The 16752-nt window shown below is 44.1% G+C and overlaps 1 protein-coding gene and 1 non-coding gene across 7 annotated transcripts in view; both read right to left on the reverse strand.

The window, feature by feature from the left end:
* The window catches only part of ABHD2 (abhydrolase domain containing 2, acylglycerol lipase), a 112984-nt gene that overhangs the window by 75828 nt on the left and 20404 nt on the right, over positions 1 to 16752 (reverse strand). For 4 of the 6 annotated variants that reach the window (XM_050797673.1, XM_050797669.1, XM_050797672.1 and 1 more), the window contains 2 exons: positions 10049 to 10148; positions 7444 to 7643 (listed from right to left, as the gene is read on the reverse strand). In XM_050797673.1, the coding sequence (XP_050653630.1) occupies positions 7444 to 7637 (194 nt within the window). In that variant the 5' untranslated portion in view covers positions 7638 to 7643; positions 10049 to 10148. Of the gene's footprint in view, positions 1 to 7443; positions 7644 to 9706; positions 9965 to 10048; positions 10149 to 16752 lie in introns of those variants that run through there. The other 2 variants (XM_050797675.1, XM_050797670.1) reach the window with 2 other exon arrangements.
* On the reverse strand, positions 2510 to 2573 carry LOC126960237 (U7 small nuclear RNA). The gene has a single exon (XR_007727806.1). It is a non-coding gene; the product is annotated as a U7 small nuclear RNA (small nuclear RNA).

Raw genomic sequence — 16752 nt, forward strand, 5'->3', positions numbered from 1 at the left:
GAACGGCATTCCAATTGGATTCTCTTTTGTACTCTTGTACTCCAGTGAGTGAAGAGAAAAAGGGAAAACCACAGACCGTAATGAATCCATTACGGTCTATGGAAGGGCCACAGGGCTCCCCCCATTCTCTTATGACTACCTGAAGCAGCTTCCAGGAGGACACGTCCGGAGAGGGCACCATGGCATAGGAGAGCCAACTGCTATTTTTGGCTTGGTGTTAGTGGGTATGCCCCTCACTCCTAAGTTTCAGGTGTCTCTCAAATCCACAGAGAACAATAATGTCCCGTTCTTACTAATACAGGTGGCAGCTGGTTGCAGAAGAAAGCGATTACATTTTCATCTCTGGGGAAGAAAGTACCCACACACATGTGGCTGTGGTCTTCATCACACTGCCTCCCTTCTCTGGACTCTGCAGGGGCTTCTAGATGTCTCTTGGATCCAGTGAAGAAAACTCAACTCTTTGTTTTTAGGCCTATTAGCTAAGCCCTCCATCACACTCCTCCTAAATGCCTTCAGCTTTAGCTGTAAGACAGCCCATACTGGCAAGCTTGCTAATGAGTGAAAAAGCAGCAGCCCGCTTCCCACAGGGGAGTATGTACATTTTAATAGCAGGCTTCCAGAGACAGGACACCTGCTGCCTGTCTACTTTCCAACCGGGACCTGGTGATAAAAACTTCAGCCAGGCCCAGAGGGAAGGGTGGAGGCTGTGAACTGCCATTATGCATATGCCTAATATTGTCCGGCCTTAATTTAAGACCATAAACAATCCATCTTCTTCCAGAAACAAGGTAGAGCCTTCCCAGATCAACAAAGCTCTGTCAGAGCTGAAGGTACACCTGATTCCCTGGAGTGCCACTGAACAAGCCGGAGACAGTGCAGTTTGTTTCTCCTGGGCAGGCACACACGGCGTCTGCCAAAATGAGAACATCATTCACTTATACCTGTTTATGGAAAATGAGATACAGGACAGCATTGTACTTGAGATTTGGAACCACCAGGAATCCTGTTCTGTCTCCCCAAGTATGTGGCTCTTGATTTGGGGTATACATTCCAGTGATAAAGAAAAGAGACACAAATTCTCATAAAACAAGATGGAACATTTTAAATGAACACAGAAGTTATATGTTGGGGAAATATGGTAGGAAGATGGAAGAAGGGCTCATTCTGGCTAAAGAGGAGTAGGGGGGCAAGTTAGAGAATAGTAGCTCAGAATGTGTGCTATTTAGGGCAGGGCACAGAGGCTCACACCTGAAATCCCAGCGCTTTGGGAGGCCAAGATGGAAGGATGGCTTAAGGCCAGAAGTTTGAGACCAGACTGGGCAACATAATGAGACTCTGTCTCTATAACAATTTCTTAAAAATTAGCTGGGTATGGTGGTGCACACCTGTAGTCCCAGCTACTTGGGAGACTGAGGCAGGAAGACAGCTTGAGCTCGGGAGTTTGAGGTGACAGTGAGTTATGATTGTACTACTGCACTCCAGCCTGGGCAACAGAGTGAGACTCTGTCTCTTAAAAGCAGAATTGATGCTATTTAAGTTTTCTTATAGGATAAGAGGCATTTTGTGCTGAGAAAAAAGAGGGGATTTGGGATAGTGGGGAGACAACAGCCCAAAGGTCAGGTACTTCACAGGCAATGAGAGAATGCTGTGAGTAATGAGGCTGGACAGGTAGGTTCATGCCTCAGCTGCTGGCCTGCGTGAGGAAGCCAACTCGAGTAGTATTATGACAGACGGGTGGGTCAGAGGCAGGGAGGTCATAGTACACGTTTGGAAACACCCAAGGGACTGGTAATTACACAGCTGAATACATACACAAAAGCCCCTGAGCTATATACGTAAGATTTGTATATTTTACTGTATGTAAATGATAGCTTAAAAAAGTACTTTAAAAAAAAAGTCAAACGGAGACAGTGCCAGCCTGTCCAGGAGTACGGGGGCTGGGAATAGTCAGAAGAAGACAAACACACAAGAAAACCAGTCTCTTTACCCTGCAGTCAGGGACACTCTCCCAGGGTCCTTCCCCTAAAAAGACCACTCTGATGCTTGCTAACAAAGCAAAGGTACCAGAATCAGAAGATGTCCGTGCTGAAGGGCACCATGGGAGACATACCTATTTCATTTTACATAGAAGGAAACCAAGGACCAGAGGGGCTATCATTTTGTCTGGGGTTCTGTGGCCAGTTTAGAGGTAGAAGACCTAGGTTTGCATCCTAGTTCAAATTTCAATTCAAAGGTCTTTCTCTACCCAACTGTTGCCAGCAGCCATGAGGAAATTTGAATGAATGACAGAATTCTGAAGCTATAAAAAATCAAATGTGAGTAGATAGGTAGCAGCATGGGTGAATGTTCATGGCAACGTTCATCATGGTTTGGTGAAAGCAGGTTACCAAACAATATCTATCACTGTGATTTTGTGGGGGCAAGTATAAGCAGAAGGAAAACTACAGGGATGATTGCCCACATATTAATAGCGCGTTATCTCTGGGTAGAATTATAATTTTTTTTTCATGTGGGAGGTTTTCTGAAAAAACTGAAAAACCTGTTAGACAAATTCCAAAAGAGCTATAAAGCCAGGCACGGTGGCTCACGCCTGTAATCCCAGCACTTTGGAAGGCCGAGGCAGGTGGATCATGAGGTCAGGAGTTTGAGACCAACCTGACCAACAGGGTGAAACCCTGTCTCTACTAAAAATACAAAAATTAGCTGGGTGTGGTGGCACATGCCTGTAATCCCAGCTACTCAGGAGGCTGAGGCAGGAGAATCGCTTGAACCCCGGAAGCAGAGGTTGCAGTGAGCCGAGATCGCTCCACTGTACTCCAGCCTGGGCGACAGAGTGAGACTCTGTCTCATAAAAGAAAAAAGAAAGAGCTATAACATTTATTGGTAATTTTTGTGTGCTCTACCTTTTCTATTTAAGAAAATGAATATGCATTAAGGTTTTTATTCAGAAAAAAAGATTTATGTGACTATCTAGATTTTTGTCATAATTCTGAACTGGGCGTCTGCTCGTTTCACTAAAAGTAAACACTTCGTGAGAACAAAAAATGAATCACTAGGTAAATATTGATCTGTTTCTAAGTGAACAAGAGACATAACATCCCACTGAAGCAAAGTTTTCCTGCAGACATTAAAAGATTCATTTATAATGTATCTTTGGGTATATCATCTTAAAACAGATTTTCAAATTGACTTTAATGCTGAGAGGGGAAAACAGTAATCCCTGCTCCTTAAGCATGCTTTCAATGTTCACCTTTCATCAACTTTTTTTCTATACCAGAACAGTAAGAGGACATGTCCTGATTCCGCACATGTCATCATAACCAGCTACCCGCGGTCAGGATTACTGAATAATATTAATAGCTTGTTGTAAATCAGTTAACAGAATTTTCCAGCCTAGGCGAGTGGTTGTCAAGGCTGCAGACAGCCTTCCTTGTAGGAAAAAAATCTTCAAAGTCCCAGGAGAAGCACTTTCCCTCATAACAGACGTGTTTCCTGCCCTTAGCTTCCAACACATGGGAGTTTGTTACAGACATGTGACACAGAAAAAGACCTTGGGCGACAGTAACTTCCAATGGAGTGACAGAAACAGAAAGAAGGTCAGATGGGAAACAAAGGTCACCCAGGGACTGTCATCGGGGGCTGGCCTCTGCCTCAGTTCTCTCACCTGTACCCAAGAAAAGTCCCTGTTCACTTCCCCACAGATAAGAAGGCAGCCAACCTGGTGTCACACTCCAGTTTGGGTTCAGTTTCCCTCTCTGCTACTCTCAGTTTCCTCATCCCTAAAATGAAAGGAAAAATGAATCCAACCTCAAGGTTGGTTAAGACTGAATGGCATAATGTCTATGAAAGGTACTCAATAAATTTCAAATGCAGTAGTAACATGGACAAAAGAGAGTAGTAATGTGAAAACATTTTGGTGATATGAGACATGAACACAGGATACAGTGATTCCTAAAATTAAAAACTAAAACAGAAATAAGGGGTGAGTTGAAGGATGGAGGGGCAATAAAGTGAATTCTGCCCTTTAGTCATTTGTCATGCTGAAGTCAGACTGCTCGGGTGTTTAGAATTTAGCTGCTTAAGCAATGCTCCAACATGCTTTAAAAGGGCTGGTCCTATCATCAAAAGCAGAGGCTTTGGAAGTAAATTGGTTCTGGAGAATTTGTCCCTTCACATACACCTTCAAACCATAGCTAACTCCTAAATGATCATCAGGTCTGCCTTTAACCTAGGCTGACCTCCACCCCTCCCTAGTTCAGGCAATCAGCCAGTGACCAGGGAGCTCCATGTTGATGCCCCTGGCTCAGGCTGATGCTAATTTTCTAAACACAGCCACAAGGTCCAAGGAGATGGGGCTGGGGATGCACTTCCACCTCCTAAGGAGGTGGGTGGGAGCCATTTCAGTAGAGGTCACACCTTAGACTCATCAAGAAAATGTGCCAGGGAGGGAAAAAAGCAAAGAGAAACTATTGGGCTTAATGTCTCTGGATTATTTTTAAAAGAAAAAAAAGAAAAGGAGGTAAAAACTGCCACAATCAGCTTTCTTCTACACTTTGAACAATTAGTATGGAATCAAACCTTACATGATGCTTTTCTGGAGCCTGGGCAATAGCAGCTTTTGCATGGCTTCCTCCCTCTAATTACTCAGGAACCAATACTGGGTGGAAATTTGCACTCATCTGCACAGAAACTTGCAGGGTTTTAAATACTTTGGTTTTCAAGAGCTCTCTAAAAATGAGATGACCAAAGAACTGGGCCTAGCAGTCCTACCCAAACTGACAGCTGAAAGTGAGTGCAAATTTCAGTAGTCAGTCGAAATTATTGATCTAAATTAAGTATCAAAAAAATTCAGGCTGAGCGCTGTGGCTCATGCTTGTAATCCCAGCACTTTTGAGGCAGGTGGATCACCTGAGGTCAGGAGTTCAAGACCAGCCTCGTCAACATGGTGAAACCCCATCTCTACCAAAAAATACAAAAATTAGCCAGGCATGGTGGCACATGCCTGTAGTCCCAGCTACTGGGGAGGCTAAGGTAGGAGAATTGCTTGAACCTGGGAGGTGGAGGTTACAGTGAGCTGAGATCATGCCACTGCACTCCAGCCTGGGGGACAGAGTGAGATTCTGTCTCAAAAACAAAAAAAAAAAAAAGAAGAAAGAAAGAAACATTCAAAATACAACTATGAAAAATACTGGATGATTTTCAAAACATATACTATGCATACCCTTTACAGAGCTGATTTTTAACTGCAAACACTGCATATAAGAACACCATGTCCTGGCCGGGCGCGGTGGCTCAAGCCTGTAATCCCAGCACTTTGGGAGGCCGAGACGGGCGGATCACGAGGTCAGGAGATCGAAAGACGATCCCGGCTAACACGGTGAAACCCCGTCTCTACTAAAAAATACAAAAAAATAGCCGGGCGAGGTGGCGGGCGCCTGTAGTCCCAGCTACTCGGGAGGCTGAGGCAGGAGAATGGCGTAAAAACCCGGGAGGCGGAGCTTGCAGTGAGCTGAGATCCGGCCACTGCACTCCAGCCTGGGTGACAGAGCAAGACTCCGTCTCAAAAAAAAAAAAAAAAAAAAAAAAAAAAAAAAAAAAAAGAACACCATGTCCTTGCTCTTGTGCCTGGCCGTGAAGCCTACTGTAATGAAAAGTCCCCTCAGCAGGGGCAGTTCCAAATTCAATATGATGACATTTATAGTGTCCACCACTATTAGGCAACATATCTCTTGACTTGGGGTCATGGCATCACCGTCACAACTATGAGAAAACTGCATAAGAATACCACACGTCAACACCCAAAACACCCAAAGCCCATAATGGTAGCTGTTCATCCTTGGCAAACAGCATATGAAAATTAACTAGACAACTACACAAAGCAGGGGCCCAAACTCTCAGATGTTGGTTGCCCATTTGTCTGCTCTTAGAAGAGAATCATTCACCCAGTGTCCCCAACAGCCAAGAGAGGGGACGAGAGGTGGTATCAGGATGCAGGGAAGAGCTTCTACCACCATCGGGTCTTAGCAGCTGCGTTAGTCATGTGCTCAAGGGACACACTTGAGGAAGACATCTCCCTGAGTAGCTGCAGTCTGAGAAGGCACAGGCAGAATGGAGTAAGCTTGAAGAAGTACAAAGCGAGTGAAGCAGCATGACAAGAAAGGAGACGAATTCAGACCGACTGTGCACGAGGCTTGGCCTGAGCCCCAGAGGAAGACACAGTCATTCAGAAGACATCCACAGGGAAAAGGTGAACACTGCATCTCTTGAAAACAGTATGTGTAGGCCGGGCACGGTGGCTCAAGCCTGTAATCCCAGCACTTTGGGAGGCCGAGACGGGAGGATCACAAGGTCAGGAGATCGAGACCATCCTGGCTAACCCATCTCTACTAAAAAATACAAAAAACTAGACGGGTGAGGTGGCGGGCACCTGTAGTCCCAGCTACTCGGGAGGCTGAGGCAGGAGAATGGCGTAAACCCGGGAGGCGGAGCCTGCAGTGAGCTGAGATCCGGCCACTGGACTCCAGCCTGGGTGACACAGTGAGACTCTGTCTCAAAAAAAAAAAAGAAAGAAAACAGTATGTGTGACACAGAGTGTAGACTCCCTTCATTTTACAACTATGGTTTCTTCTATCAGAAGCAGAGGCCTCCCCTGCTGTCTCCAAAATACAGATCTGGGGGCAGGTGCAGTGGCTAATGCCTGTAATCCCAGCACTTTGGGTGGCCGAGGCAGGCAGATCGAGGCAGGTTCGAGACCAGCCTGGCCAACATGGCGATACCCCGTCTCTACTAAAGAGCACACCTGTAATTCCAGCTACTCCAGAGGCTGAGACACCAGAATCGCTGAAACCCGGGAGGTGGAGGTTGCAGTGAGTCGAGATCATGCCACTGTACTCCAGCCTGGGTGACTGAGCGAGACTCTTAAAAAAAAATACAGATCTGGGCTTCTATACGGAAACCTGGTTCACTCAGACAAAGCACTCTCTTTAAGTGCATTCTCTTAGCTAATGCTTGGTACATTTTTCAACAAGGTAGATGAAGAGTACTCAACTATTGGATCTGTGCTTTTTTGCTTATTAATTATTTTGGGTGAGGATAGTTCCTCCATCCTAGAACTGGCAACAAAGCATTTGTTAAAGGACTAGAATACTGTCCAACTTTTCCATATCTGCCTAAAAATGACTACTATTTTCTGCAAAGTCCCTGTCATGGATAATGACATCACACTGTGGAGGAAGGAATGTTTCAGGCAACAGAGATCTGATTCTCTCCTACCCTCCAGGATTCAAACACTAGACTGCAATCAGACTGTGGCTATTTTAACACCAGTGACGCCATATCCCATTGATGCCTTAAGGACACGATGGGATAAGATTCTTCTTTGAACATCACACAAAGCCAAATACATCAGCAGCTGAGCATACAGAGGGCATGAGGTCTACTCACTCTTTGGTCAGAAGAGGACAGGACTTGAGCAGAAAGCGTGAGAGGCCCGAGTCCTGGAAGTAGAGGTCAGGTGGTGCTGTGGGGCTCTTCAGGTTCAAACACCGGACAATCACGTACAGCACAGCAGCCACTGCAGCCAGCTTCACTCCATCAAACACGGCTGGGAGCTCGGGGGTCTCCAGCATGGCATTCATCTTGATCTGGGGAGCAGAGGCATAGGTCTAGGTTTACAAGCACAGTGAGGACAGGTGATGCCCACAACCCTACAGATGCATGGTGGGCTAAGAGACACTGCCAGTGATGGTGTGCCACAGTTCAGATGTTTCCATAGGCTCCTGCCAGGCAGACACTGCCAGCACCTTGCAGCTACTAATCAACTGGCCATAATCCAAATCACAAACAGTGTGAGCATGGATAAACTAGGTACTGTGTTTTCTTTTTATAATCTCACAAGCATTTCTAAGATGAGCAAATCAAAAAATCGAAAAATGCTAAGAACAGTGTTCTTTATCGGAGGGGTAAAAATAAGATCAGTCAAAGTGGTGGCAACAGGACCACGAGTAGAACTTTGATTTTTGTTAACAGGTCATCCTTTTGTTTTTTTTTTCCTCTCTGTAGACTTTACCTGAACCTTGTGCCCCAGGTGTGTGTTAAGTGTTGTGTTTACAGCCTTGAACAGAAACCCGGAAAGGACTGCTGGTGCCACCAGGTGTGGTTGTACTGCCTGCTGGCCTCACCCCTTTATTTGCAGAGCAGGCTGAGATAAAGCAACCTCAGTCTGACTCAGCCATCTGCTCCCCAGAGGCTCCCCAGTGCTGGAGTCTGAGTCAGACTCAGCCCAGGTCACAGCAATCCTGGCTCCTAAGGGTTTCAGGTGTGAGAGCTTGGTTAGTTGTTTTTTTTTCCCCCCTGTGGAGGCTGACTGTAGCCATTAGTCCAAAATTAGGTTAAAAGTAAACCAAATTGACCACTAGGCCAAAATCTAAAACTGGAGTACAGACAATATATATATGCTTATCTGTCCTTTCCCAAGCTTTCCCAGTACTTCATCTTTTGAAGTAACTTCACCTTATATACAACACACGCCCCTCCAAACATATAAAACCAAACATCAACAATGACAAAAGCAACAGCAACAAAAATCCAGTATTTTCCTTGCTGCTCGGCAGAAAAACAAAACATCAGCTGTTACCTTAAAAATCAGGGAAAACACAAGCTAACAAAAAAGAGAAAATGGTAACTCTCACAGCCAAGGTAGCTATGGCAACAGCTTCCCCTGGAATGGTTTCAAGTAGCCTCTGCTAACAACTGTCATCATGAGAGCTCTGGTAGCCAGTGCCGGAGACAGGATAGGCAGAACAAAACAATCTCCACCAACTGTGTTTGGGGTATAACCAACCGAACTTTCCTAAGACCTACAGCAAGTCCAGAAAGGACTCAGAAACCCTTTTCTAAACTCAAGGTCACTTTGGCAGACAATCTCTGGCAGGGATTCCCAATTCAATAATGAAAGGAAATAAAAGATCACAGCTCTGTAACTAGTCTTCCACCATCAGGGCAAGACAAGGATTTTTTTAAACTTACCTGACACAATTTCAAATCAAGGCTAGACCATTAATATAAACTCAGCTACACTGAACTTCTGTGAGGAGACAGTTTTCTTAAAACTTAACTTCTGCGCTGGGCACCATGGCTCACGCCTGTAATCGTAGCACTTTGGGAGGCCAAGGAGACCACTTGAGGTCAGGAGCTCCAGACCAGCCTGGCCAACAAGGTGAAATCCTGTCTCTACCAAAAATACAAAAATTAGCCAGGTGTGGTGGCATATGCCTGTAATCCCAGCTACTTGGGAGTCTGAGGCAGGAGGATCACTTGAATCCGGAAAGCACAGGTTGCAGTGAGCCAAGATCATGCCACTGCACTACAGCCTGGGGACAAGGGCGAAACTCCATCTCAAAAACAAAAAACCAAAAAACTTAACTTCTGGTGACACTTCTCCTCACTCCTGGGGTCATATCCCCTAAAAGCTATCTATAAACCCCTAAAACAAGGATCCTTAACTTGGGGTCTGTGGGTTCCCCATGGGATCCTAGGGTCTAAGAGCCCCCTGAAATCACATGAAAGTTTGTGCACATAAGCAGTTTTCTGGGGAGAGAGTTGGCAGCTTTAATCAGATTATCTAAAAAGGGTCTGTGGCCTAAAAAAGTACACAGCACTGCACTAAGATGCCCAATAGGTTTAATCTGTAGCTCCCATTCCTCACCTTGTCCGAACCCGCCACGGATGCCAAACGAAGGCTAAACAAATGTCCAAGATGATGCAGCTTGTTAATATAGGCTTCTAAGTCTCCACATTCTATTAGAGGACCAAAACTAAAATCCACCAGAAATTCTCTGACTATACGCTGGTAATATGGAACTGAACTGGAAGTTCTTCCTCATCACCTTTGTTGGAAAGAGAACAGGGTAATGCAGCAAGTAGTTTCTTGTTGGTTTGGAGTGGACTTACTAAATCAAACAAGTAAGTTCTTTCCTTCCCACTTCTACTCACTGCTTCCTAACATAAGGGGAGGAGAAGCAAAAATAAGAGTCTCAGCAATACATACCAATGTTATTTATTCTTCTCACTGCAAATATGAATTTTCCTTGAAGAGTTGTACAGTTGGGCCGATCAGGTCAGATCTCTTATTCAAACTAACCTAAAAGCTAAAAAGATTGGATGGTGATGTTTTAAAGTTGAAACGTAAGCACAGTCTAAGTTTCTCTGCATTTAAAGTCTTTAGGGAAAAGACAATTTGGTTAATTAACATGTATGCCACACTTTTGAACGTTTGGCCTTTTTAACAAGCCTGCTGCGAGAAGGCTTTGTGAATCCACCAAGACTGACAGGCTCTCTCTGGTTTCTAGGGCAAGTTTTCTGCTGTGTTCCTCATTCTGGCTAAAGCCAATTCACATTGCTTTGAACCTTTATCTCACAATATAATCTCCAGAAATGCCTAACAGGACAGGTAACATCTCTGTGTGACCAATGAAATCACTTAGCAAGGTTTGAGATCAAGACAGCACAGCCAGTCCCCTCATTTGTTCTCTTCCAAACATACAGCAGGGACAGGAAAAAATATGAGCTGAGAAAAGTAATAGGGCACAGATGGGCTCAAAACCAAAGTACCAGAAACAGAACAGGGCCAAAAGCAATGGGTAGGGGATTGCATTGCTTGTAGGGTCTCAGTTCAGACTGGGGCCAGAGGCTGGCTGCTAAGAAGTGCCAGAAGCTAAAAGTGCTCGCTGTGAGATGGGGGACCTGAGCTGAGCCTACTGCAAGAATCTGCTAAAAGATCTATGGCTTGCAAAAAAGCAGAAGCAAAAAGAGAGAACATGGGGGAAACAGCCAATGTTTATGCAGCACTATCTACGTGCTAAGCTCTGTTCTTCAAATTTGACATATGCTAGCTCATTTAATCCTTCCCATACCCTATGAGGTAGATGCTATTATTACCCCATTTTATAGACAAGGTAACTGAGGCATAGGAAGTTTAAGTTACTTGCCCAGTGTCATACAGCTGCGGGGTAGAAAAGCCAGCATTTATATCTGGCCCAAGAGATCCTCCTCTTAATCACCATGCTGTGCTACTTGAAGGCAGGTAAGTAGAGAAAGAGAGAGAGGCAAGCAAGAAAATGCATGGTGCAGGAGACACACACGAGACACCAGAGACTTGCCCAAAGTCAGACAGCTGTAAACAGCAGAGCTGGGATTCAAGCCCAATTTTTTTTTTCTGATTCTACCACACCAAAATGACATCAGAAGAAAATCAAAGCCAGTTGAAAGAAAGAATCAATTAACCTTCGGAACAGTCCTGCCTAACTTCCAATTATTATCTGTCCCTATTCTGAGACAAATTAGTCATAGGCTAGGCTGTGGTGAGGTAGGCCGGAAGAGCAAAGTCTTCAGCCACATGATAGGCCACCTGACCCCACAGGCTTGGCTGCCAAATGAAAAACAGGGCATGGACCCGATCAAAGATCCTAAACTGGCAGTCCACGGGGCAGTGTTGCATTCAGTTGGCATTTAAAAAACAAATTTATTCATTGCCATATTATTAACACCAGGAGATTTCAGATAAAAATCTAGATTTCTGATTTCTCTTGGAAATAAAATCAGAAGATTTGGCAACACAGGGCCAGCATTGTCACACCACGACAATGGACAGAGCTGAGCAGGGCTGCCCCCTTCAGACCCAGCAAGCTCTCTCCAGGTGGCCACAGTCCCCACCACTCCCTATTATGGGGTCCTCAACACTGACCCCTGGCCCGCTTTAATCATTTACAGTACCTGAATGGTCCCCGTAAACATCTGAATATGCAATCTTTGGATAAAAGCATCTAAGGTCCCTTCTAGCCCTGAAAAGGTCTGTGTTGACTGAATATTTGAAAAATATACGATCTCTCTCTCTATATATATATAAAAATAAAAAATTCCTAGAAAAAATGATGGAAAGGCAAGAGTGGCAAAGCTGATAGGATAACAAGATGTAGTGCCTTTTATTTATTGATATTTTCTTTTTTTTTTTTTTTTTTTTTTGAGACGGAGTCTCGCTCTGTCACCCAGGCTGGAGTGCAGTGGCGCGATCTCAGCTCACTGCAACCTCCGCCCCCAGGTTCACGCCATTCTCCTGTCTCAGCCTCCTGAGTAGCTGGGACTACAGGCGCCCGCCACTGCGCCCGGCTAATTTTTTGTATTTTTAGTAGAGACGGGGTTTCACTGTGTTAGCCAGGATGGTCTCGATCTCCTGACCTTGTGATCCGCCCGTCTCGGCCTCCCAAAGTGCTGGGATTACAGGCGTGAGCCACCGCGCCCGGCTTATTTATTGATATTTTCACTGAGGTTTATTTATACCTTAACTCTTTCCACAAACTACTTGAGACAGCTTCAAGATAACACCCTTAGTGAATCTATACACATAGCGAAGGATCTGGAAATGTGTAAGACTGCTAACTGCTTTCTGATAGTAAATGTCCCCTTCATCCTTAGTAGAGAAACCTGGGAAATGTGCCCAGCTGAAAAAAACTACATACTCCCGCTTCCCTTAGCTAGGTGAGTCCACGTAACTAAATTATGGTCAGCTCTGGAGGGGTTGATCTAATTTCTGGGAAGGCTCCTTAGAGGGCAGGGAGTTCACCCTTTGTCTGCCCTTTTCCCTTCTTGCGTCCCTGGAATGCAGAAAACATGGCTGCAACTCTAACAGCTGTCTCGGGCCCTGAAGTGACCTTGAGGTCTCTCTAGGAGCCCCATTAAGATGACAGCAGGGCAGAGAGACAGAAATCTGAATTCCTGACAACTTAATGGAGCCACCATATCAGATCTAGACTGCCTATCTCAGGACTTCTTTTACATGAGAGAATGAACAGTTGAAGCCACTATGACTTCTAGACTCTTTTACTTGGCAATTTCTAAAGATACAGAAGGAAAACTATGTATTCAAATCTTTATGAATGCTAAAATCACTGGGTTATAAGACTATTGGCAATTTCTTTTTTTCTATTTCCCAAAATTAATGACTACAAATATTTTTATTATTAGAACAAAGCATTAAAATAGTAACTAAGAAAATCTAAGGAGAAATTTTAAAACCCTGGAAAGGAAAATATGTATGTCAACATACACAACAATTATGTATGTGATAAAGCTTTAATGCATGTGATTATGCTTTAATTAACTTATCTGAGCTTTCTGTTGGCAGAAAAGGGAAACCCAGTCAGACCTATGGTTTCCAAAATGGAAAGAGAGCTAACATATATTGTGCTTTTCACCCAGTGTCATAACAGATACTCAGTGGAAACAGGGCTTATCTGGCACAGAATTATTAAAAAAAAAATGTGGGACTTTATGTAAGGGGACCTTGAGTGATGTGACAGACAATGTCCTCCCACAACTTTTTTTAAATAGCAAATGCAGTAGGTAATTAATTTCCTCAACCCTCGAAAAATGCCAGGGTTTTAAAATTTAATTCAATTCAGGGAAGGCAATTCTATGAGAGATTATTTATAATTATTGTGGTCCAACTACACAGCCTTGATCCAAGCCTTCATTCAACCTGAAGTCCTGAGGAACAGGTCAGTTCTGCATGTCCCTGGGGACACTTCCTGGCGTTTCAGCAGGCTTATTTAAGTACCTGACTACCTCCAGTGCACCTAGCATTGTGCAGGTTGGCAGTTAAGTAAATTCTCATTTTAACCAGGAGGAAAAGAAATTTATGTTAAGGCTATCTGTACTTTAGAAGCTTAGACGAAAATCAGTCCAGGAAAAAAAAAAACAATTAAGCAAGGAAGGACTCATGGAGCAGCTAGATCTAGAACCCAGCCTTAGTGAATGAAGTACAGTTGTTCCTCCTTAACTGCAGATTCAACCAACCACTGATGAAAAATTTTGAAAAAAAAGACAACAATAAGGCTGGGTGCGGTGGCTCACGCCTGTAATCCTAGCACTTTGGGAGGCCAAGGCGGGTGGATCACTTGAGACCAGGAGTTCAAGATGAGCCTGGCCAATATGGAGAGACCCTCATCTCTATCAAAAATATTTAAAAATTAGCTGGGTATGGTGGCACGTGCCTGTAATCCCAGGCTGAGACAGAAGAATCGCTTGAATCTGAGACGCGGAAGTTGCTACCACCGCACTCCAGCCTGAGTGACAGAGACTCTTAAAAAAAAAAAAAAAAAAGGGTAAGAGAAAAGATAATATAAAAAGAAAAAAAATTTAAATAAAAGCAATAGAGTATAACAATTACTTACATCATTTACTTTGTAATCGATATGATAAGTAATCTAGAGATGATTTAATGTATATAGGAGGATACGCATAGGTTATATGCTAATACTATGCCATTTTATATCAGACTTGATCATCTGTGGGTTTGGTATCTGCACGGGACCTGGAACTGTTTCCCCATGGATATACAGCAAAAACTGTATAAAATGTAGAAGCATATGTAAGTATGAGTGTGTGCATGTACAGTGCATATACATAGGTATTAAATGAGGAGTTAAGTAATTTTAGAAAAAAAATTTTCACATTCACTTTATCTTGCTGCATTTTGTTTTATGGTATTCTTTTATCCCCAAGTCTGACTTGTCACAAAATATTAATATTCTGAACTTGTTCTAGATACAGCAAACTCCGATTCCATTGTATTATTTTGTGTGGCCCTCCCCACTTTCCAGGCAGATGAAATCCAGTTAAAATGAACATCAGGCAGCCTAGATAGGGAAAAGAAGTCACACAGAACAGCTGGAGGGCTGGGTATGTTGCAGATGAAAAGGAAGCTACCCCCACCCCAAACCCAGCTCCACCTCCATGATGGGCTGGGCTTCCTGTGTACCTGCGGCAATCCCTTCTCTGCCGGCTAGCCCACACCTCCCCTGCCATTTTATGAATGGGATTTAGGTGCTGTAAATGGGAGTCAGAATTCCATTTATAGTCTGCATTAACAAAGGAAACCAAGGTGCTGCCAAATGCCCAACATCTAGTCACTAAAGGAACTCGCAGTGTTGCCCCTGGTCTCTAAGATAAGCTTGACTGGTATTTCCACCAGAGGTGAAGGCCTGAGCTGTGTCTCCCACGCCCCTTTCTGCTCTCCCCTGGCTAAGAGCATTATTTTCAGATGGAGGCACAGATAGAGTGAGAAACCGCCACTGCATTGGGAAAAGCTCCAGTCTGGGGGCTCTGAGACCTGGGTCCTAGTGTCTGCTCTGCCCCTTCCTGGCTGATGACCTTGAATCAAGGCACTTAACCTTTTTGGGCCCCAAAGGCCCCATCTGTAAAATGAGAAAGTTATATTAGAAGTAGATGATGCCAAAGGTCTCTTTCAGCTAGAAATGTCTGAGATTCTAGGGATAGAATTGCGGTCCTCGGCTAAAGAGCATAGGAAAAAACTATCGCTGTACTTTGTAACAGAAAATGGCCATTTTCCAGCCTACTTCATAGATGATTACACAGTTCATAAGAACTAACAACCCTCAGGGCCTTTGTTCTTTCTTCAAATAAATTAAACAGTTATATATTTTCTTTTAGCTGTGCCAATAATTTCATCATATTTATTCCACCTGCATGGGATCGTGATGCTTTTAGCCTTGGAACACCAATATTCACTGACAGGACGCAACTTACACTGCGGAAAGAACAAACAAACTGAGCAGAGAGACCCCAAACAAAGGAAACCCTTTATCTGGTGTAGCAAGTTGAATAGTGACCCTCCCCCCAGAATTCATGTCCATCTGAAACCAGTGAATGTGAAGTTATTTGGAATTGGGTCTTTGCAGATGTAATCAAGTTAAGATGGGGTCATACTTGTTGGAGGGGGTCCTAACCCCATGACTGGTGTCCTTGGAAGAAGGGAAATCTGGACACAAAGACACAGATACACAGGGGAGGAGGCCACATGAAGATGGAAGTGGAGACTGGAGCCACGTATCTACAGCAAGCAACGCCAAGGATGACTGGCAACCATCAGAAGTCAGGAGACAGGCGGGGAATAGTCTTGCCTTCAGAGCCTAAGGAAGGAACCAACCTTGCAACACCTGTTTTCAAACTTCCAGCTTCTAGAATGGTGAGAGAATATGCCCAAATTACCTCTCATGACTCAGGAGTTCCACGCTCCTGTCCTTAGTGGCTGAAGGGACTGTTTGCCACATCCTTCTGAAAGGCCCCTTGTTACTCAGACAAGCTCCAATCAATTCAGATGATAGCTAACTGACATGAACACCCTCAGATGACTCGTTGACATAATACAAATTGCATTCTGTGAATAAATACTTATTGGCTTGGCTTCTTTGCCTCTGTGATTCAGCTGTCAGAACCATCCTTTCCTTTCCTCTTAGCTATCAGCAAAGTGAGGGAGCTCAGAGGACACAGACATCTGGGGGAGGGGGAGATCTCTCTTCCTTGCAACCCAAAAGGACCTAACATAACAAGCTTTGATACTTATGGGTCCTAAGGCAAATACCTCTCAAAGAAAACCAAGCCAAACCCCTAAAGGATTTCTCTGTTCCAATTCCATCTGGTTGAAGATGTAAATTTCATTTAGGGTCCAGTCCTGCAGTGAGACAGCCAGTGCCAAATCCAGCTACAGTGTTTGTCCTGGGGCAAGTTCCTTAATCCCTCTGAACCCCATCTGTAAACTGAACATGTTAATACATAAAGAGTATTTTAAAACAATGCCTGGCATACAGTACTACTGTATTCGCTATTACCATCTCCACTATTAAACTTTCCTCCATTTTGCCTCAGTAAACAACCTAAGTTGACAGAAATGACCAC

The sequence above is a fragment of the Macaca thibetana genome, chromosome 7 (assembly GCF_024542745.1).
Source record: "Macaca thibetana thibetana isolate TM-01 chromosome 7, ASM2454274v1, whole genome shotgun sequence".
Classification (NCBI taxonomy): Eukaryota; Metazoa; Chordata; class Mammalia; order Primates; family Cercopithecidae; genus Macaca; species Macaca thibetana.